General features: G+C 44.7%; 1 protein-coding gene across 3 annotated transcripts in view; it reads left to right on the top strand.

Moving 5' to 3' along the window:
• The window catches only part of dgkza (diacylglycerol kinase, zeta a), a 475,544-nt gene that overhangs the window by 260,955 nt on the left and 190,904 nt on the right, over window positions 1-23,685 (top strand). For all 3 annotated transcript variants that reach the window (XM_080190495.1, XM_080190494.1, XM_080190493.1), the window contains 8 exons: window positions 1,983-2,061; window positions 3,110-3,165; window positions 4,365-4,427; window positions 5,649-5,722; window positions 11,041-11,152; window positions 11,467-11,666; window positions 14,801-14,901; window positions 21,233-21,312. In XM_080190495.1, the coding sequence (XP_080046621.1) occupies window positions 1,983-2,061; window positions 3,110-3,165; window positions 4,365-4,427; window positions 5,649-5,722; window positions 11,041-11,152; window positions 11,467-11,666; window positions 14,801-14,901; window positions 21,233-21,312 (765 nt within the window). The remainder of the gene's footprint in view (window positions 1-1,982; window positions 2,062-3,109; window positions 3,166-4,364; window positions 4,428-5,648; window positions 5,723-11,040; window positions 11,153-11,466; window positions 11,667-14,800; window positions 14,902-21,232; window positions 21,313-23,685) is intronic.

Genomic DNA, 23,685 nt, shown 5'->3' with positions numbered 1-23,685 from the left:
TTTGGGCTCCCCACCACTCCCCACTCCCCGGCAAGTGAAAACATCTTCTCGACATTTAACTGGCAAGAGCCTCTGTTAACCTTCTCTTTCTAGAGATGGCAGCTTCAGTCTATTCAATCCTTTCCTGGTTGCTATAATCTGTCAGTTCTAGTGTCATCTTGTAAATCTATTTTTGCACCTTTTCCAGTGCCTGTATATCCCATCTGTTAAATGGAGACCAGCACAGTGCACTATTCTAATAGACACTGTATTGGATATGGGTTAATCTCTGGATGAACAGGCAGGCTCAGTCTTTTTTATTTTTCATAAGAGCTTAAGAAATAAGAGCAGGAATAAATCCCCCAATCCTTTGATCCTGCTCCAACTTTCAATAGGAACATGACTGATCTGCCTCGGGCACCATCCCAACAATCCTTAGTTCCTTTAGTATTCAAAAATCTATTGATCTCTCAAATATACTTGGCTACTGAGCATCCTCAGCCCTCTGGGATGGCAAATACCAAAGATTCACAACCTTTTGTGTGAAGGCACTTCTTGTCATGTCATTTCTAAGGGGGTGCCACTTGATTCAGGTTTTCTGACTTCAGGTTCTGAACTCCCCCGCCAGGGAAAATACCCTCTCAACATCTATCCTGCCAAGCCCCTTAAGAATTTTGCAATTCAGTGAGATCACTTTCTCAGCCTTTGACAACTCTAGGAAGTATTGGCCTTGTCCACTCAAATAGGGCAACTCCCTCGTCTCGGGAACCAGTCTGTTGAACCTCTGTTACACTCCCTTGGAGGCTGTTACATTCTCGACCTTGGGGTGAGTCACCAGCTGACCAGGTGTAGTACACTGCATCTGTAGAGAAGCATCTGATGCACACATCTGGCTGAGAGTGATCATACATATTGGCTAGTTGCACCCTGCCACACACATCTGGCTGCCGAAGCCCCTTCATGCCGGTGTTGTAGAGGAGGAAAAGGGCATGTTGGTACACCAACTGACAGCGTGTGGCTGTAACTCTAACAGCACCTGGAATTAGCTTACCTCCTGCATGGTGACTCCTTGAGGCACTCAGTGGGAAGCTCAGCGTCCACAGTGAGTCTTTTTCATACAGGAGCAAGACGTGTTGGTTAGGTGCATTGGCCAAGCTAAATTCTCCCCCAGTGTACCTGAACAAGGGCAGGAGTGTGGCGACAAGGGAATTTTCACAGTAACTTTATTGCAGTGTTAATGTAAGACTACTTGTGACACTAATAAATAAGCTTTAAAACTTTAAAGACTATATCAACACATCAGTGCAGTGCTGAGAGAATGCTGCACTGTCAGAGATATGTTCAGTCAAGCCCTCATTTGCTTGGAGCATGTTCCCAAAAGATCCCATTGTAATATGCAAAGATGAATAAGAAACTCTTGGTTCCTGACAGCATTGCCCCTCAGCTAATCAGTAAAGGTTGATTGCCCGGACAGATATGTGTTTACTGTGTGGAAATTGAACAAAGAACAAAGAAAATTACAGCTCAGGAACAGGCCCTTTGGCCCTCCAAGCCTGCACCGACCATGCTGCCTGTCTGAATTAAAACACCCTACTCGTCCAGTGACCATGTCCCTCTGTCCCCATCTTATTCGTGTATTTTTCTAGATGCCCCTTAAAAGTCTCCATCGTATCAGCTTCCACTACCTTCCCTGGCAGTGAGTTCCAGGCACCCACCACCCTCTGTGTAAAAGCCTTGCCTCGTACATCTCCTTTAAACCCTGCCCCTCACACCTTAAACCTGTTGAGTGCTACGTTGTTTGCTTGTATTGTAGCAGTGACTACACTTTAAAAGTGATTCAAAAGCACTTTATGACAAACAAGAAGAATATTAAATATTTTTTAATAGTGCATGTTTTTTCCATCTTTCTATTAGCTTGCAGAGACGTGTTCTCCCATTGTAAAACCAGCACAAACTATACACTAATCAATAAACTGAAACTTTTGCCTTTTCTTTCTTCACAGCTTCCACTCGATGTCTTCAACAACTACTTCAGCCTTGGCTTTGATGCTCACGTGACTCTGGAGTTTCATGAGTCCCGAGGTACGTTGGAATGGGAAAAGCATCCCGGGAAGTTAATTTGTATTTGTTCCTGTGCTAATCCCTTGCTCCAAACCCCTGGTCAGTCTCTTGAGAGAACTTCTTTGGACAGCTGAAAGCCTTAGTTTTGAAGGAAGGTGCCACATCAGAAGGGGATCCACTGTCTGTTTGGGTGGTGCCCATTTTGTTTGTTGTCTGAAATTTGCACACTTTAGGTGAGAGGCTGCACCAGGACGCAGTGTGACATGTCGCATTGGGACTCCACAGCGTCACTGCGTCCTGCCCCCCCTCACTTCGATAGATGGACTGGAAAGGTTCATAGAGGAGGCAGGCCCACTACCATCTTGATTGCTTTTAAAATTGTTGTCCTTTCATGGATTTAGCTTGTTCCTTTGTTTCTTAAAGGGGCTCTGTTGAAAAACATTTCCAACCTGTGCTGATGACACTGTGACCTTTTAATCTTGTAGGCATCATAAAGTTGCAGAAATATCACTGTCAATAGAGCTGAACACTGCCTGGCTCTTGTTTGGGCTCAATTATGGTGTGGTCTTCACACTCAAGGCTTGAGATGGCACTATATACACTAGATAATTTGTTGCTAACTTAACACCGAGTGTGGGACTTTCCCAGTCGTGCCCGCCCCGAGACTGGAAACTCACACCTGAGGTCAATACACTTTAAATGGTCCGTCAAATTTTCAGTCCCGCCTGTGACAATTCCCACGGTGGGTTGGACTGGAAACGTTACCCTCAGGTTTTTCCACTTTAAGGTTTTGGTTAAATCCAAGTTGTTTGGATTGAAATCCAAAGTGTGCTCAGAATGCAGGGTTTGAATAGCTGTCTGTTTAAAAGGAGAGATTTCGACAGCCTCAATCTCGGTGCTAAATCGCTTCTGACTTTTTGAACAAAAGCGAGCAATATTTATTTTTAACTCGAGTTGCCGACTTAGCGCGCAGGATGGTAAATGGGAAATAACGCTGAGTGACAGGCTACGTGATTTTGTACCTCATTTTGATTGGAAGCTGTCGCTGATACTCAATTTCTTCTTTCAGAGGCCAAGCCAGAGAAATTTAACAGTCGGTTTCGGAATAAAATGTTCTACGCTGGGGTATGTAATAATCGCGATTCATGGTAAACACTGACTGTTGAATGTTCTTCCTATCTGGAAGTTGCCAGAAAGCCAGGCCTGTTTGTCACATTTTAAACAAAGCATTTCGCTCCATTGCTGGTTTTGGGGCCAGCTTACAACAGGAGGGTGTTCTTTTTCCGGATTTATTTCATTACATCAAATAACTCGCTGCTGGTGCAGAGCACTGCTGACTTTAGGGGATGATGCAGCAAAAATAAACGTGGAAGTTGCTGGAAACACTCAGCAGGTCAGGCAGCATCTGAAAAAGAGAGAGAAACTCAGCAAAGATTTCAGGTCGACGCTCTTCCATTACAATCCAATATTAGAGATTGAATTGAGTTGGTGCGAGTTCTCAGTTGGGGTGGGGGCGGGGGGAAGAGGGGGAAGGGTGTGGGTGGGGAAAGAACAAAAAGGAAAGATCTGTAATTGGGCAGCAGGCAGGAGTGATTAAACAATAAAAAGGATGATAGTGCAAAGCAAAGGGTGGTGATGATGAGACAAAGATTGAACTAAAAAATGGGTCTGGAGGAAGTTGACGCAGAAGAGCTGAGGGGAGCAATTAGCATTGAGAAGAAGGTGGGTGAAGTAATATTTTGCTATAGTTTGTAATTTATGAAAGATTAAGGGTGGAAATTTACAGCCTCGCTCAGGCGAGACCGGAAATGCCAGCCCAAGGTCAACAGAGCTGTTCATTGTTGGACCCTAACTCGCTCTGATTCCGTGGTGGGTGAGGTGGAGAGTTCCAGCCTAAGTGGCTGTTGCTGACCTTTTTATCAAGTGTGTGTGAGATACTGTCCTCTGCTATGCTGTATGGCAATCAGAGGGACCCAGAGTTCCTCACAATGCCAGGTCTAGGGAATTGGCTTTGGGTCCTTGGCAAGCAGAGTTAAGGTGGGAGAGAAAATCTGTGCTGCGCTGGGCCACTTTCATACTTTTCCTGGCAACTGGAGTGATACCTGTGTTGACTGAGAGCAGCATTCCCCCCTGTGTACTCCAGGGATTGATCTGAGCCCTTGGCAAGGTGGGTCCAGGATGGAGAATACTTTAAAGTGCTTTTATTCATAAAACTCTGCCATGGATTTGTTCTTTATTGTATATGATTACATTAAGTCCCATATTTTCTTCCAGTGTTACTCGCCCAGTGTAACTGTGTGTCACCCTCTCTTTGTATTCTCCAGACGGCATTTTCAGATTTCCTCATGAGAAGCTCCAAAGATTTAGCCAAACATATCAAAGTGGTGGTAAGTGCACACTTTAGCTGAAAAATGTAATACTTGAGGTTACGTGTCACACCCCCAGCAGCATACATCATCTTGAGCCACACTCCAACAATCTTTAGAACCTGTTTACATTTCCTGTAACCTGTGAGGACCTGTGCCACATTCCCTGTAACCTGTGAGGACCTGTGCCACATTCCCTGTAACCTGTGAGGACCTGTGTCATATTCCCTGTAACCAGCGAGGACCTGTGCCTCACTCCCATTAACCTGTGAGGATCTGCATCCTAGAAACATATGTGCAGAAGGAGGCCATTTAGCCCCTCAAACTTGTAGTGCTGTTCATTAGAGCATGGCTGATCTATTTTCTTGTTTCTGACTCGCCAACACTCAGGATCTTTAAGGATATTGGACCACTAGGATTCAATTTTGATCCAGGACCAGAAACAATGCAGTTGGTTCTCTGTGCCACCTTGCACCCCTGACACAATGAGGAAATACACGGGTCAAATCTTTTCATCTTAAGCTTGGAGTAATTAAAGGAACATGCTGAGGGATGAATTCCATTATAAACAAATGAGATGTCAGGCAGAATTCACTTCAGTACTCATGTACTAAATCATCCATATCGACATGACCATCTGACCTTGTTTCACTTCTCGCAGCACTCATTCACTGCCACTCACATTCTCAGATTAGAATGAGAGAAAACCAACAGCTGAAGAGAGGGCATGGATGGCAGTGAATGAGACTGAGTGCTGAGAGAAATGAAACAAGGTGAAACGGGCGAGTAGCATTCTGCCAATTGGAGTTCAAACCCATTTATCCCTTATCTCTGTCACCAACGTCTGAACCCATTTGCTATCCAAATCAGTAAGTTCCCTCCAATTCCATCTGTCATTTTTGTCAGTGGTCTCCTGTGTAGATTGATAGGAGCTACTCTGAGTTGAAGGTGCTTTTCCTCAGGGAAGGTGGGAAGTTCTATAGATCACAGATATGTATTTAAATGAATATTTCCATCCCAATCCCAGTTTAAACACTAGATAATCAAAGAGGTTAATAACCACATTGCCACCAGGGATTAGGATAGGAGTGGGTGGAGAAGAAGTGTTGTAAACCACTATGAATTGGCATTGTAGGCTTCAGTGGAGAAGGGCAGAATGGTGTCTCAATTGGACACCGCACCAAAAAAGAATTGTAATCCTTTTGGCCAATTTGCTTACTTGACCCATCTTCTTGTTAACAGTGTGATGGGACAGACCTGACATCGAAGATTCAGGACCTAAAGTTACAGTGCATTGTATTCCTGAACATTCCAAGGTAAGTTCCTTAACACCAAGCCTCCAGCGGGCTGAGTGGCCAGGATGCAAAGATGTTGCCAGTCAGTATATCAAGCGGATGAAGTATTTGTGAAGTGCTTTTCTCCCTTGCACTCTGGGCATGGGCCCATGTCTAGGCCAGTTGAATCAATGCCATTGAGATTTGTGCTGTTCAATGTTCCATGCGACTTTGCATGTTCTGGTTGCGCGCGCGCGCGCGCACACACACACACACACACACACACACACACACACCCACCCCCCCCACCCCCGCCCCAACTGAGGTCAACAAACCTTTCTGTGGTCTGTTCTATGGTCTCACCCGCTCCGATTCAAGTGTCAGGCAATGACCAACTCCAACAAGAGAGGATCTCTTGAGGATGAAGGGCAGCTGGTGACTAGTGGTGTCCCTCAGGGGTCAGTGCTGGGACAACAACTTTTTACAATATACATTAACAATTTGGAGGAAGGAACTGAGGGCAATGTTGCTAATTTTGAAAATAATACAAAGATATGTAGAGGGACAGGTAGTATTGAGGAAGCAGTGGGCTGCAGAAGGACTTGAACAGGTTAGGAGAGTGGGCAAAGGAGTGGCAGTTGGAATACAATGTGGAAAAGTGTGAGGTTATGCACTTTAGAAGGAGGAATGGAGGCATAGACTATTTTCTAAATGAGAAAATGCTTAGGAAATCAGAAACACAAAAGGACTCGGGAGTCATTGTTCAAGATCCTCTGAAGATTAACGTACAGGTTCAGTCAGCAGTAAGGAAGGCAAATGCAGTGTTAGCATTCATATCGAGAGGGCGAGAATACAAGAGCAGGGATGTACTTCTGAAGCTGTAGAAAGGCTCTGGTCAGACTCCATTTGGACTATTGTGAGCAGTTTTGGGCCCCATATCTAAGGAAGGATCCGCTGGCCTTGGAAAGGGTCCAGAGCAGGTTCACAAAAATGATCCCCGGACTGAAGAGCTTGTCGTATGAGGAACGGCTGAGGACTCTGGGTCGGTACTCGTTGGAGTTTAGAAGGATAAGGGGGGATCTTATTGAAACTTATTGGATACTGCAAGGCCTGGATAGAGTGGACGTGGAGAGGATGTTTCCACTAGTAGGAAAACCTAGAACCAGAGGGCACAACCTCAGGTTAAAGGGACGATCCTTTAAAACAGAGATGAGGAGGAATTTCTTCAGCCAGAGAGGTGACTCTGTGGAACTCTTTGCCGCAGAAGGCTGTGGAGGCCAGGTCATTGAGTGTCTTTAAGACAGAGATAGATAAATTATTGATTACTAAGGGGATCAGGGGTTATGGGGAAAAGGCAGGAGAATGGGGATGAGAAAAAAATCAGCCATGATTGAATGGCAGAGCAGACTCGATGGGCCGAGTGGCCTAATTCTGCTCCTATTTCTTATGGTCTAACCATCATCCCGTGACATTCAGTGGCATTACCATCACTGAATCTCCCACTTTTAACATCCTGTGTCTGGAGAACAAGTAGGTTAAATATGTGGGGTTACGAGGATAGGTCCTGGTTGGGATTATTCTTGGTGCAGGCTCAATGGGCCAAATGTCCTCCTTCTGCATTGTAGGGATACTGTGATTCTATCCTGTCACCATTAACCAGAAATAAATTGGATCAGTTATATGGTTACCAGAGCAGGTCAGAGGCTGGAATTCTACTGCAAGTAATTCACCTCCTGACTCCCCAAAGCCTGTCCACCATTAAGCCACAAGGCACAAGTCAGGAGTGTGATGGAATACTCTCCACTTACCTGGATGAGTGCAGCTCCAACAACACAAAAGTTTGATACCATCCAGGACAAAGCAGCCTGCTTTGTTGGCGCCCTATTTGCCACCTTAAACTCCCTCCATCACTGACACTGTAGCGGCAGTGTGTACCGTTTATAAGTTGCAGAAACTCACCAAAGTTCCTTGGAAAGCACCTTCCAAACCCACGATCACTACCATCTAGAAGGACAAAGCAGCAGATACATGGGAACACCTCCACCTGGAAATTCCCCTCCAAGCCACTCACCATCCTGACTTGGAAATGTATCACCGTTCCTTCACTGTCGCTGGGTCAAACTCCTGGAACTCCCTTCCTAACAGCACTGTGAGTGTACCTACACCTCATGGATTGCAGCAGTTGAAGAAGGCAGCTTACCACCACCTTCTCGAAGGCAGTTGGGGATGGGCAATAAATGCTGGCCTATTCCCGTAACCCCAAGCATTTACTCTCCTAATCCCCTGACACTAAGGGACAATTTAGCATGGCCAATACACCTAATATACACACCTTTGGACTGTGGGAGGCAACTGGAGGGAACCCATGCAGACACAGGGAGAATGTGCAAACTCCACACAGACAGTGGCCCAAGCTGGGAACTGAAGCCGAGTCCCTGGCGCTGTGAGGACAATCTGGGGAAAAATGGGTTAAAGGAAATAACAAGTGGAGTGTTTGATCTGCCGGTTGTGTGGACCTTTTGATTTAAATTCTATAAGTTTGGGGGAAGCAGAAGATGGGGAGCTATGACAGTTTTGGTACGAAGGGAGTTGTGTTGATTTGGGGAGGATGGTGGCAGGGCAGCACTCTGCTTTATTAAGCTGATATCAGTTGAGCTTGCTGGCTTTGAGTCCTGGGGAGATGCGGCAGAACAAATTGCACATATTGACTGCACTGAAGTGGATTAAGCCACTTGGGTCACTGGCTGTTTCTGACAATCACAACGCTGCTCCTTTTCCAAGTGTGGATCATTCACGTGCAATTACACTCGTTTGCTCAATTTGTCCATCTGCCTGCATCCAGAGGTAAAGAAACACGACTGGAACAATTTTAACAGAATTGAATTTGATCAGTTGAATGAACCAGGATGAAGCGATTGTGTGTCTCATTCAGTTTGCAGTTTTCTCTCATTATCTCCATAGGTGTGTGGCCCCCACAATAGTCTGGCTCAGGTAGACACATACTGATGACAGTCAGCAGTTTACCTTTCCTGACCTACAATTGGGATTTTTTTTGCCACCCCATTCCCTCCATTTTTCTCCTGTCTGTGCAGCAAGGAGACAGAGAGAGAGAGAGAGAGAGATGAGTAAAACATACCCTCTGAGACACTGTGGTAAAGATTAAAACTAAATGCTGGTTTTAACTCCTGGGACATTCAAATCTGATTCTTAGGGGGTCAGCAAATGCTGGAAGGACATTTTTCAATGTTGAACTCTGACAGCAGAAGTTTGAAGTTGTCCTGAATCATTGTTATCTAAGTGGTGAAATTTAAAATGATTACTGCCCTACAACAGTAGCTCTCCTGTGCGCCGTGAGGGTCTCAAGGTTGTCTGCCAGTGTCCTCCAGGTCGCTCACAGGCTGCTTGAAATGATGTGCAATAGCATAGCCACGTAACAATAGGCCTGAACCCTCAACCCCATCGCTCGCGTGTCGTGATCAGTGCGAATAACAACAGTGCAGCTCTCTGAGCGAGAGTTACTTTCCTGTTACCACCTACAACTGCGAGATTGGATCTTCAACCCTTGTGAGACTGAAGATGAACAGGAAGAATAGGTTGAACTTGCAGCCCAGCAGGGGACTGAAGGCTCCAGCTTCGAACCAGACATCACCTCACTGTGTCAAAAGCTGTGCCATTCCTCCCATTCATTCCAATGAGTTTTTTTCCCTTGCCAAGCAAAAGCAACTTGGGTAAGGACTTGAATACAGGAGTAAGGCTGTCTTACTGCAGCTGTATGGGGTCTTGGTGAGACCACACTGTGTGCAGTTTTGGTCTCCTTATCTAAGAAAGAGTAGACTTGCCACAGACGGAGTGTAGGGAGGTTCATACACTGATTCGTCAGCTGAGGACAGACAAGTACGTGGTAATCAGCAGGAAGCTTCCTGTTTCATGTTTGATCTGGTGCCATGAGTTTCATGAGGTCCGGAGTCAATGCTGAGGACTCCCAGAGTAACTCGCTCCCTACTATCTAACCACTGTGTCTCCACCTCTGCTGGGCCTGTCCTGCCGATGGGACAGAAGATGCCCAGAGATGTTGCTGGTGGTGTCTGGGGCACTATCTGTAAGGTACAATTCCATGAGAATGACTGTATCAGACTATTGCTAGCCTCATCTGTAAGACAGTTCTCTTAATTTGGCACAAGCCTCCAGATATTAGTAAGGAGGAGTTTACAGGATTGAAGAGCCGCGTTTGCTGCTATAGTTTCTGGTGTGTAGATCAATGCCGGGTTTGGTTTCATTCTTTATAGACTTTCTAGTAGTTGGATACAACTGAGTAGTTTGCTAGGTCTTTTTGGAGGACAGTTGAGAGTCAACCACATTGCTGTGGCTTTGGAGTCACATGTAGGCCTGACCAGGTAAGGATGGCAGATCTCCTTCCCTAAAGGACATTAGTGAACCAGGTGGGGTTTTAGGACAATGGTTTAATGACCATCATTAGACTTCTAATTCCAGATTTTTATTGTTTGGATTCAAATTGCATCATCTGCTGTGGTGGGATTTGAACCTGAATCCCCAGAGCATTAGCCTGGGCCTCTGAATTACTAGCCTAGTGATAATAGTAGGATGCCTTCACCTTCAAGATAGGCATTGGGAAGGGAGAGGGGGAAATCTGCTCTGTAGTTGATTAAAGGTCAGCCTTAACAAGACTGCTGATGGGCTGGGAAGAGGTAAGTACTTCACTCTGCTATATAACCAAGAATGGGCCTTTGGCTCTGTGGTAACATCCCTCCTTCTAATGTCAGAAGATGCAGGTTTCAACTCTGACCAATCTCCACACAGTCCCAGTTAATGTAGGAGGTGAAGATGGCTACTGCTGAACTTTGACCTATTAATTTTTTTTTATTTATTCATGAGACATGGGCGTTGCTAGTTGGCCAGCATTTATTGCCCATCTCAAGTTGCCCTTGAGAAGGTGGTAGTGAGCTGCCGCCTTGAATTTCTGCAGTCCATGTGCTGCGGATTGACCCAGAATGCTGTTAGGAAGGGAATTCCAGGATTTTGATCCAGCAACTATGAAGAAACAGCAATATTTTTCCAAGTCAGGATGGTAAGTAGCTGAGAGGAGAACTTGCAGGTGGTGGCGTCCCCATGTATTTGCTGCCCTTATCCTTCTAGATGGAAGTGGTCATGGGTTTGGAAGGTGCTGTCAAAGGATCTTTGGTGAATTGCTGCAGTCTATCTTGTAGATAGTAGCAGCAGCGTGCACTGAGTCTCGGAGTTGGAGGGGATGGATGTTTGATATATGTGGTGATTGTGTTAAAAAGTGTGTTCTTAAAATTCCACAACCATGTCTTTTTGTTTTTGTTGCATTGTACTTGCAGGTACTGTGCAGGCACTGTGCCATGGGGGAATCCAGGAGAGCATCATGATTTTGAGCCACAACGCCATGATGATGGCTGCATCGAGGTGATTGGCTTCACCATGGCATCATTGGTACGTCTCCATTTCCTTGGATCCTGGAACCTATATTAGTAGCTGGCATTCCTAGTTAGCCCTCCTTGCTATATTTACTGGTCAATTAGTTCCATTAAGAATAGCACAGTCAGGGATCCTCCCTGGGACCCACCAAAGTTGCTCAGAAGAGTACACAGAAAAAGAATTGGCCATTTGGCCCCCTCGGGTCGGTTTCGCCACTCACCTGTGGGGGAAAGTAACCTGATGCCGATGGTGTTCCTTTAACTCTTCCTTCTCACCAACATTTATCTCTTCTGTTGACTTGACTTTCTCCCTACCTGTATTCTAACCAGGCTGCTCTGCAAGTTGGGGGACACGGGGAACGGCTCAACCAGTGCCGTGAAGTGACACTAACAACGTACAAGTCAATCCCGATGCAGGTGGACGGGGAGCCGTGTAAGCTCGCACCCTCGGTTATTCACATTTCATTACGGAATCAGGCTAACATGGTCCAGAAGACCAAGAGGAGAACATCCATTCCATTGCTCAACGAGTGAGTATCACTGCAACCCCATCATCACCATTTAGGAACTTCTGCCAAAGGGATTCACTGGCATAGTCATGCAATGTTACATTTTCTAAAAGGGCCTGGCTTTAATTTCCTCATTCCCCAGCCCACTCTTGTCGTTGTGTACAAGATTTTCAATGAGTCAGTTGGATGGTTGTTAGCAGAGGGAATTGAGTGTTAGAAAGCAGAGAGAGATTATTCTATGGCAAAAGCTCAGGTTTGTTAGAGCTAAGGGTCTTTTCCTATCACTGGAGTAAAAGTTCTCGGATTGGAAACACTGCGTGAGCCATTGTGGGAGCAGTCATTTTATGACGCGCTCGTCCTGGGTAACTTTATGCCCAACAAAAGCCACTGACTGCTGACCCCATTTTTCTCACTTGCCACAAGATTTAATGCCAAATGCCTTCATGGTTCAAAGGAAAGGGGATGAGGGAGTACGGCATCAGTTATGTTTTGTGCATTCCCAATTTTAATCGCTGCACTATTGGTGGCCATGCTGCCAGTTGCCTAGGACGCAAACTCTGGAATTCCCTCCCTAAACTTCCCCACCTCTGTACTTTCTTCCTTTAAGACATGAGACAAAACTGGCCACTTGTACTCAACTTTTAACCATCTGACCTAATGTGCCTAGTTTCATACTTTTGTTTTCTAAAGCTCATGTGAAGTGTCCGAGGACATTTCAGTATATTAACAACATTGTTTCAATATGCGTTATTGTTGCTACAGAGCTCGATTGCACCATAGCGGTATTAAAGCGTGCGAGGGTTCAGAGTTAATATTCAAATTTCAGACCCTAGGCTCAGTTGAGCATTACAATTTTAATCAGCAGATTTATTGTTCCTTAATGTCATAACTGTACAGCCTTCTAACTCAGCATCTCCTCCCAGCCAGTTAGTTCCCTAATGATGTCATTCCAGCTGAAAGCTGGCTATGTTTTTAAGAGAACTGAAAGAGGGCGATCAGATTCTCTATATGAGTAATTGCTCCTGGTAAAATCCCTCCTTTAAGAAGACAGCTACTCACTTGTATAAGGTTTAGGCATCAGGGGAATAGCAAGTGATTATAACTCAAATGCTGCGGCTTATCCCAATGGGAAGGTCCCTGTATCAGAGTGTTCCTGATATTGATTCAGTGCATGATGAAATATGTATAAGATGTGCCAAATAGATCGCCAGTAAACTCCCTCACGGAGTTTATACCATTTATCCTGAGAAACATATGATTAGGACCACTGATTTACAGCAAAGGAACAAGTCAAACTGATGGCTGATCTTTGCCTGATGGTGTGAAACATACAACAGTTCACTTTACTTCTCTTTGTGTTTCCACTGACTACATTGGGAAACGTAAATCCAAATGCTGATTGACTGTCACTTATTTTGATGGCGACATGGTACAAAATGAGCCCCAGCGTTTTGATTCCGCAGTGTTGGAGACAGATTAATTGTATTTTCAGGATCATGCGGCAGGCCTGAAAGCCCAGGAATGGAGAGGGAGGCACAATGAAGGTGCCGTTGATTAGTACAGCAGCATGGCCCCAGAGTTTCTCTCGATTAGACTATCAGCGTGTCACCCAGGCTGGCTGCCACAGAAGTTGCCCTTCCACTTGGATTGTATTCTCTTGTGTTTCAGGGTGATCTAATATAGGTGTTAACATGAGAAAGGGACCCCATTAAGGTAGATAGAGAGAAAGCATTGCCTCTGCTCAGGATATCCTGAACATGGGAGCACTGTCTTAACGTTCATGTTTAGCCTTTGGGGAGTGAATACGGGAAGCACATTTTCACATAAACACTGGTGCTGGGGCTTGGCATTCTCTGCCTCGAAAGGCTCTGGGTCAGCAGAAACAGTCAAGGTGAGGTACGGCACGGTAGCACAGTGATTAGCACTGCTGCTTCGCAGCTCCAGGGATCTGGGTTTAATTCCCGGCATGGGTCACTGTCTGTGTGGAATTTGCACACTCTCTTCGTGTCTGTATGGGCTTCCTCCGGGTGCTCTGATTTCCTCCCACACTCCAAAGATGTGCGGGTTAGGTTGATTGACAGTGCTAAAATTGCCCCTTAGTGTCCTGAGATGCGTAGGTTAGAGGGATTAGCAGGTAGGTATGTAGTGATATGAGAATAGGGCCTGGTGGAATTGTGGTCAGTGCAGACTCGATGGGCCAAATGCCTTCTTTTTGCATTGTAGGGTTTCTGTGATTCTAAGGTGGGTAAATGCTGTTAGGGTATTGGTCATGTCTGATCCAATTGAATAGCCCAATCAAATGGAGGGGCCAAATGGCCTCCTGTTCCTGTGATCCAGTTTGTTGCATTTGAATGGAAAAGTACATAATGACCCAGCGCATGATATTGTTGCATTCTCCCCACCCCTCTCCCAAGCAGTTGATAATGAGAACTCATGGTGGCAAGAGATTATTGCACAGTGGTGATTTACACCTGATATTTACACCTTATATCAATTGGCATTAGAGAGGATAGAGCAGAACGTTATCTGTATAAACAGACAGAATATCAGATCAATGCCTGGGGCAGTATGTACAGAAAGGAAGCTCGAGAGTAGGCTGCCATGTTTTGTACTTTGGCTCCAATTCTCATTGACTGTGAGGCGCTATTGTACCAAACCTCACAGCCCACAGTGAATGTTGGCCAGGACACTAAGAACTACCCGACTCCTGTACAAAATAGTGCCTTGGGCTATTTGTGTCCACCCATCCTGCCTCCCTCGTACTGCACTGGAGTATCAAACCTGAGCTTTGTACTTGAGTGGGATTTGAACACTACCACCTTGTAACATGGAGTTGCAATACAGGCAAAGAAACCTGAGCAAGGAGAACCTTCCAGCAGATTCTGTGAATAATGATCTGGTTCTAATCTCATGGTCATAGCATTGAGACTATTTGTTTAATTCTTGTGGGAGCTGGAACAGGGCCTGGTTGACAAACAGAGTGAAATAGGGAGAGAACACCGCAATACTTCCCTGATCACCTTCTCTGAAAATGTTACAGAACCAACAGGAGGGGGGAGCTGTAGCCCCATTGTTTTCACTGTATGATTCGAATTTGACTCTCCGCAATAAAGCTTTCAGCTTGCTCTATTAAAATGATTTATTATCTGATTCAGTCAACAGACGGTACCTGAAAGCCTGAAGATCCGTGTGAATCGGATCAGCATGCATGATTACGAAGCCTTGCATTATGACAAGGAGAAACTGAAAGAAGCCTGTAAGTAGCCGATGGGCCAGTGACTACTGACCTCCTTCCTATGTGACTCCTCAAATCAAAAAGAGCTTGCATTTATATAGCACCTTTCAGGTCCCAAAATGCTTTGCAGCCAATGATAGTGCTGTTGAAGTGTAATCGCTGTTGTAATGTACAGGTACAGGGAAGTCAAGTTAGGCACAGCAAGATCCCACCAAACACAATTTACCAAATCATTTTATTTTTGTTTGTGGCAATGGGTGCATTCTTTTGAGGTACAGCTTGCAATGGGACCACTAGATGGCAGTGTTTAGGCAGTTCTGAATGTTTGCTTGCATAAGAAACACGTATTGTACAAAAGCTTCAGTACTGATTCCAGCCTGCCTTGTACTTAATCCTGGCAAACAATACCAGAATTGTCTATAGAGGAGGATTGAATAATGTGCTTCTCACTTTTCACTATATAACATTTAATCTTCTAAATGTCTTATTCCCTCCAGCTCAGACACTAATGGGCATCATAATTAATGGAGTCAAATGAGTCCCCTGTTTCGTACGCTCCCACTGCTGTTACTGACTTAGTTTGGAAGCACACCCAGCATATTAGTGGCAATGTTCTGTGGTTGCACTCATACGTGGCTCTGCCAGGGCTATTTGGCTACTGACCTCATCACAGTCTTGGCTGTGGACTCGAGGTGAGGTGCGAGTGTCTTCTTTGCCACCGAGGCAACATTTGACTGAGTGTGGCATCAAGGAACCATGGTAAAATTTGAGTCAATGGGACTTGATGGGAAAATTCTCCACTGGTTAGAGACATACCTGGCACAAAGGAAGATGGCTGTGGTTGTTGGAGACCAAACACCTCAATCCCAGGATTCCACTGCAAGAGTTTGTAAGGCTGGTGTCCTGGACCAACCACCTTCAGCTGTTTCATTGTAGAACCATAGCAAAGTAACAGCACAGAAGGAGGGCATTCAGCCCATCTTGTCCATGCCAGCCCAAGGACACCCAGGTACTCTTTCTAATTGCACCTTCCTGCACCTGGCCCATAGTACAGCTTGTCATATGGACTGCAGAGGTCCAAGAATGTGACTCACCACCACCTTCTTGAGCAATTCGGAATGGGCAGCAAATGCTGGCTTAGCCAGCAATTCTCATGTCCCAGAAAATAATTTCAAAAAACTGCTGTCAGTGTCCTGCACTTTGTAACGGGCTAAATGTCTTGTAAGTAATGTCAAGTGTCTATTGCAGAGAACAGTGTTGCTACATTAACACCATTATCTACTGGTGTGGATCCCCGGCGAGCTCCCTATTGTTTTGCTCAGTGTGGACATGGTTATGGGAGTGCAAGATGTGCATCATTATTCAAACCTGGTAATAAACCTATCAGCAGCAATTTGCTTAGTGTCCATGTTTATAGCATTATGGCGATTAATAATCATAAAGAGAGACATTTATTTTAACATTGCGGACTGTTTATTCTTTAATAATAAAATGTACAGGTAATTTGCTGTCCCCTCTATGCTGAATTTAATTTTCCACCCGTGCTGTTTAGCCAAGGAGCACATGTCACAAGGTTGAAGATAAAGACTCAGATAAATTGATTTGCTGAGTGGGTGAGCTGGAATAGTAATGAGCCAACTGTTCTGTCATGGGAGGGCTCTCACTCCTGGCCATCTATGTAATCTCTTCCAGCTCTCTGAGCCTCTGAGATGTCTATTCCTCCAAATCTGATCTATTCCTTTATTCCATTTGCTTTATTCCCTCCCCATCCTTTAAAATTTGTCCCATTAATCTCTGGAATTTCTTCCTCAAACCTCTTCACCTTACTGCCTCACTTTCTCATGGGCATTATGCTGGTTAGCACTGCTGCCTCACAGTGCCAGGGACCCGGATTCAATTCCTGTGTGGAGTTTGTATGTTCGCCTTGTGTCTGCGTGGGTTTCCTCCAGGTGTTCCAGTTTCCTCTCACAGTCTGAAAGATGTGCTAGTTAGTTGGATTGGTCACGCTAAATTCTCCCTCAGCGTCATATAGGTTTACAGCATGGAAACAGGCCCTTAGGCCCATCTTGTCCATACCGTCCTTTTTTTTATTTTTTAAACCCCTAAGCTAGCCCCAGTTGCCCACAATTAGCCCATATCCCTTTATATCCATGTGACTGTCTAAATGCTTTTTTAGAAGACAAAACTGTGCTACTACTACCTCTGGCACTTGTTCCAGACACTCACCCCCTCTGTGTGAAAAAATTGCCCCTTTGGACCCTTTTGTATCTCTCCCCTCTCACCTTAAACCTATGCCTTCTAGTTTTAGACTCCTCAACCTTTGGAAAAAGGTATTGATTATCGAGCTGATCTATGCCCTTCATTATTTTATAGACCTCTGTACGATCACCCCACAGTCTTTGCTGCAGAGAAAAAAGTCCCAGTCTATCCAGCCTCTTCTTGTAACTCAAATGATCAAGTCCCGGTAGCATCCTAGTAAATCTTTTCTGCACTCTTTTTAGTTTAATAATATCCTTTCTATAATAGGGTGACCAGAACTGTACACAATATTCCAAGTGTGGCCTTATCAATGTCTTGTACAACTTCAACAAGACGTCCCAACTCCTATATTCAATGTTCTGACCAATGAAGCCAAGCACGTTGAATGTCTGTCCACCTGTGACTCCACTTTCAAGGAGCTATGAACCTGTACCCCAAGATCTCTGTTCTGTAACTCTCCCCAATGCCCCACCATGAACTGAGTAAGTCCTGCCCTGGTTCAGTGTACCAATATGTGTCACCTCGCATTTGTCTAAATTAAACTTCACCTGCCATTCGTCAGCTCACTGGTCCAATTGATCAAGATACCATTGCAAACCTAGATAACCTCCTTCACTGTCCACTATGCCACCAATCTTGGTGTCATCTGCAAACTTACTAACCATGTTTCCTATATTCTCATCCAAATTATTAATATAAATGACAAATAACAGTGAATCCAGCACTGATCCCTGAGGCACACCACTGATCATAGGACTCCAGTTTGAAAAACAACCCTCTACAACCACTCTCTGGCTTCTGTCATGAAGCTAATTTTGTATCCATTTAGCTACCTCACCCTGGATTGCAGTGTACTCGAACAGGCACTGGAGTGTGGCGACTAGGGGATTTTCACAGTAACTTCATTGCAATGTTAATGTAAACCTACTTGTGACACTAATAGATAAAAATTTGCGTGAGATCTACCATTTTTGGTTACTTGCCCTAATATTTTCTCCTTTGAGCCAGTGGCAACGTTTACCTGTTTACACTCCTGAAGGATGTTTCAACATGTTAAAGGTGCTATTTAAATACAAGTTGTTGTCAAATAATTTAATCCAAAATTCCAGTATAGAACTAGTGAAATATTTACATTGCAGTGAGCTCTTTAATTTCTCTGTGTGAATGTTCAAATGTAGATTCCAATAAGTAATCTTAAGTGACCTTTGTACTGGGCCACATAAGGTTTGCAAGATGGTTGAGTGGCAGAGGTGACAGAATTGGGCACATTGCTGCAGAGTTAAAGTAAAACCCCAAGCCAGCAAGCTCCCCTGAGTCAGCAGGCAGCCCTCCATACCCTGAGTCAGCAGGTCACTCCTCCCTGAGTCAGCAGACTCCTGTCTCATCCCCAACAACCTGACGGTTCCCCCCCACCCCCAGCCAGACTTTCTCCTTCTAAATCATTGGCATGGCTCGGTTGGAGACTTGGCTCTGATACCTCCTATTGTTGACACCGACTTGATTTTAATGCAAAGACTGGCAAATTTGGCCAACCTTCAGAGGCAGCCAGTGCCTGTAAACCTGAAAAGAAATGAAAACCAGTAAAACTTGGAACGGATGGGTGCCAGTAAAATGTGTCCCATCTAGTCTTGCATACCTTAAAATGAAACTCTGGTATTATTGGTCGGTGCTGGGATTTGACAACTTTGAGCTGCTTTGCCTCCTGGGGTGCCTTAAGGAGAGGGAAAGACCATGCAGTCTCTGCCACACCAGATCTCAGTTCAAGATGTGATGCAGTGCAAGAGTTAATAAGCCTGAAGTTGTTGCACTGGGGTCAGCTACTCTGATCTGATGGCTTCGGAGCAGACCTGGTCAGCCAATGATGGGTCAATTATTAAAAATAACATTGCAGCCCAGTCTGACTGAAGCTTTGTGCAAAGCAGACTGGAGCTGTTTGTTTAAGAGCAGAATGTGTTTGTGTTGAGAAATTTGCTCTGTGACAGTTTTCAGCTTAAGGAGTCAGTGGAGCAGGAGCTGCGTGTTTATATTGTTACCAAGCGGTAATTTACTCTCCATCAGTCTTGACTGCTGGGCCCCTTGAGAACAGATTACTTGGCCACCGAGTGGGGGAGGGGGAGAGCACGCACAGATTTACAAATGAATTTGAAGAAGAGGTTGGAACGAAGTATTGTGTTCCCTGATGTACAGAGTTGCACCTGAGTGTCAGTCACCCTCTTTTCCGTCAGGTGTGTGACGTACATCACCTGAGGATACAATCCCACCAGTGGTCATGTTTTACTCTAGATGTTGATCGTGGAAAGGCAGATGTCATGAAACGGGTGATAAAACTCTGGCACTTTTTTTTCACATAAGCCCAGTTCTCTTGATGTTCTGGTCCCTCCAACTCAAATGTGTGAAAAGAGAATAAGAAGGAAAACCACACATTACATGAGGTTCTTGCTGACATGTACAGTGAGTTAGGCATTTCTGTTTCACAGTTCTGTAGATTTGCTCAATGGTTATAGGCTGGAGGCTACTTGAATTCAGAATGTAAGAATTAATAAACATTAGCACAACTACTAGTTACTGCTGCAAAATAAGAATGGTGCAGACAAAAGGTCATCTGGATTCGAAACGCCAGCTCTTTTCTCTCCTTACAGTTGCTGCCAGACCTGCTGAGATTTTCCAACGTTTGTTCTTTTGGTTTCAAATTTAAACATTTATTTCTTTCTCAGCACAGTGGGGAAAGCAAATGACATAACGCATGATATATTGACGTTCCCACTCTGGTGAGATACAATATATTGATTCCACTCTGGTGAGGTACAGAATACTTACACCCACTCTGGTAAGATACAGTACATTGATTCCACTCTGGTGAGATACAGAATATTGACTCCATGATGGTGAGATACCATTGGCCAGCACTCTAGTCAGGTACAAAATATTGACTCCTTCCTTGATGAGGTGCAGTATATGGACTGTCCTACCTTGGTGAAGTGCAGTATATAGATCTCCCCTAACTGGTGAGGTGCCGTATGTGGATCCTCTTACCCTGGTGAGGTGCAGTATATGGACCCTTTTGCCCTGGTGAGGTGCGGTATATGGATTCTGCAGTCCCAGTGAGGTGCAGTATATGGATCCTCCTACCCTGGTGAGGTGCAGTATATGGATTCTTCTGCCCTCAACCCTTGCTAACAGGAGCTGGTGGATTATTTCTCCTGATGATCACCCTGTGTAAAATTAGATTATTCTACCTGACATCCTAGTGATCTATTCACCTGGGCATCTTTGCATTGGTGTGAATGAATGCAAGTGCAGAGTTAATAAGATATTAATAGAAGGGCTAATTTTAAACAATAATAACATAGCGCTTAAAAGTTGGTTCAACAATCAGCAAGATAAACTTGTTAGTTAGTTACCAGTCTGGTGTGTTAGCCATGGCGTCAGCACGTCTTGCCTCTGAATTCGAAGGTTGTGTCTTCAAGTCCAGCTGCTGGAAATTGAACGCCTTACCCAGGTTGACACTGTAGAACAGGAGTGAGAAAATACTGAATGTTTTCCAATGAACCCTGTCTGCTCTCTCAGCTAGACATAAAGGATGATCTTTTCTCATAGAATCCCTATAATGCAGAAGGAGGCTATTTGACTCATCGAGTCTGCACCGACTGCAATCCCACCCAGACCCTATTCCCATAACCACACAGATTTACCCTGCTAATTCCCTAACACTAAGGGGTCAATTTAGCATGGTCAATCAACCCAACCTGCACATCTTTGGAGTGTGGGAGGAAACCTGGAGGAAATCCACGCAGACATGGGGAGAATGTGCGAACTCCACACAGACAGTGACCGAGACCGGTATTGAACCCAGGTCCCTGGCACTGTGAGGCAGTAGTGCTAACCACTGTGTCATCATATTGCCCATTCTGTGTCTGGTCATGCTGTATGTGGGAGCTTGTGTGCAAATTGGTTGTTGCATTTCCACCACTGGCTGCATTGCAAACCTGGGATATCCTGAAGTTGTGAAAGGTGCTATGAAAATGCAAGTTGTCCTCTTTCTTTTGCTGCAACTAAATTTTTGTTCTCATCGATTTGCTGTTCTGTTTCACAGCGGTGCCCCTCGGTATCATCGTTGTCCCAGGCGACAGTGACCTGGAGATCTGCCGCACACACGTCGAGAGGCTTCAGGAGGTACGTCTCAGGATTTTGCTTTTTTTTCTCTTGGGAAGAAAGGACATACTGTGGCATGAAATATGCTCTTGTTGACATTGCAATTCATTTTAATTGGAATGCAGAGAGAAGCTTCCGGAAAAGCAGAAAGCTTGAGTGCTGCCTCACCCTCTGTCCGTTGCTATCGACATTAGTGCTGCACAGCAAGCAATTCTAATGAAACTAGAATCTCTCTTTGCGTGAATGATATAGGAAACTAGAGATAGGAGGATTGTCACCAACCATTAGAGCCAGAAGGCATCTTACCACAGAGCAGTGATAAGTGGATTTTCATCCCCTGTTTGAAGTTTATTCACTAGGCTAACATTAACACTGCAATGAAGTTACTGTGAAAATCCCCTTGTCGCCATACTCTGGCATCGATTCAGGTACACTGAGTGGAGAATTTAGCATGGCCAATGCACTTAAACCAGCATGTCTTTCGGATTGTGGGAAGAAACCGGAGCACCCGGAGACAACCCACCCAGACATGAGGAGAACGTGCCGGCTCTGCACAGACAGTCACCCAAGCCAGGAATCGAACTTGGGTCCCTGGCGCTGTGAGGCAGCTTTGCTTAACCACTGTGCCAACCTCCCTTGCGTGTAGTGAGATTACATGGCAAGCTAGGAATAGAGAAGGACCATTTGGCCCCTCAAGCCTATTCTTGGTACCAGTCTGGCTTTTAGAGTGAGCACTGAGCAAAGGGATAAAGAGTTACTGCAGAGGCTGCTATTAGTTAGGCACTCCTCATGGGCAAATGCCAGAACAAAATTGACATAGGTTTGGGAAAGTTGGCTACCTGAGTTCACAGCAGTTGATGGCCTATGTCAAAAGAGCATCAACTAGGGGAAAGAAAGATTATACCTTCAAATTTCAGCTGAAAAAGAAAAATAGCTCCGACGAAGAGTCATACGGACTCGAAGTGTTGGCTCTGTTTCTCTCTCCACAGATGTTGCCAGACCTGCTGCCTTTCTCCAGTAAGTTCTGCTTGTTCAGATTTCCAGCATTTGCTGTATTTTGCTTTTAAGAAAAACAGATTTGTAAATTTACTGTCGGGTAACAACTCATTTAATTTTTCCTCCATCCACTTTATGTTTATTCTCTCCCAGCCCAAATGATCTCTCACCCCAGAAGGCTTGTCCTGTTCCCAGATGATTAGCTGAAGTGTGGAGCCCATGTCAGAATATTCCACAAACAACTCTTAGAGTCCGCAAACGAAACTCTGCAGGATGTAGTGCTGCCCACTCTGATTAATGTATCCCTGGACATTTCATCACGTGACTTGCCCCCACGCTCCAGCCAACACACCCATCCTTGTGACGCACTGCTTTCCTACACCAGTTGGAAAACATGAAGATTCATTGGGCAATTGGATGATGCTTTCCTTATCAGCCACACAGCCTTTTCTCCCCATTTTCAATATTTGTATACCTGATAAAGAGAAATGTTCAAAGAAAATGACAAAAACATCTTTTTTTAACATCCTGATGGTTTTTCTCCAGGGTTGCCTGGAACATGCTAGAAGGTTGGCAATCCTTCTTGGTGACAAACAGGAGATTTTATCTAAGGACACTTCTGCTCCTCTAGGGAGAGCTCCTACAAAAAATGTACGCCTCTGGCTATCTCTGAGTAGCACTTTGAAATTATAAACTGCAGAGAACTGATAGCGATAAGGGAATGATCTTCCTTGAGAACATATAACTTAATGCAGATGAATTGTGTTATCCTATCCTCTGGCCTGGAAAAAATGTGTTTGCCTGTCTCTTGTTTTGATGATTAATATATAGTGACATTAGAGTGATTGGGGGTTGATTTAAACTGATTAACGTAGTTCCATCACCTTTATCAAAAAACTTCTTGTGTGACACAGTTCTGGCAACCCCAAAGTGTTCATTCATCTTCACACTTATTTGATTTGGACAAAAAAACTACAATGTTTGAAAATGCATTGCTTTGTCTCTTGTTTTTTTTATTTGCACATCTAAAAAGTTATAACGACTGGGTAAGAGACAGAAAGAAGAGAGAGGTGGTGAAAGTTTGTTTCTCACATTGGAGTATGCTGTGGTGTTCCCAGGGGTTAATGTTAGGTTTGCTGCCTTCTCTGATCTGTAAGGACCTGAACTGGGGAACCCGATGTGATATTTGTAGATGTTCCAAACTTGAAAAAGAATGATGAGGATTTTTATTCCTTTATTCTTCCATGGGATGTGGATGTCACTGGCAAGGCCAGCATTTGCTGCCCATTCCTAATTGCCTGAGAACTGGATAGCATGCTATTTCAGAGCCAACCACATTGCTATGACTTTGGAGTCACATGCAGGCCAGATCAGGTAAGGACGGCAGATTTCCTTCCC

This window comes from Carcharhinus amblyrhynchos, chromosome 6 (assembly GCF_965287045.1).
Source record: "Carcharhinus amblyrhynchos chromosome 6, sCarAmb.v2.hapA, whole genome shotgun sequence".
In the NCBI taxonomy this organism is placed as follows: Eukaryota; Metazoa; Chordata; class Chondrichthyes; order Carcharhiniformes; family Carcharhinidae; genus Carcharhinus; species Carcharhinus amblyrhynchos.
This window is presented reverse-complemented; position numbering and strand designations above follow the sequence as displayed.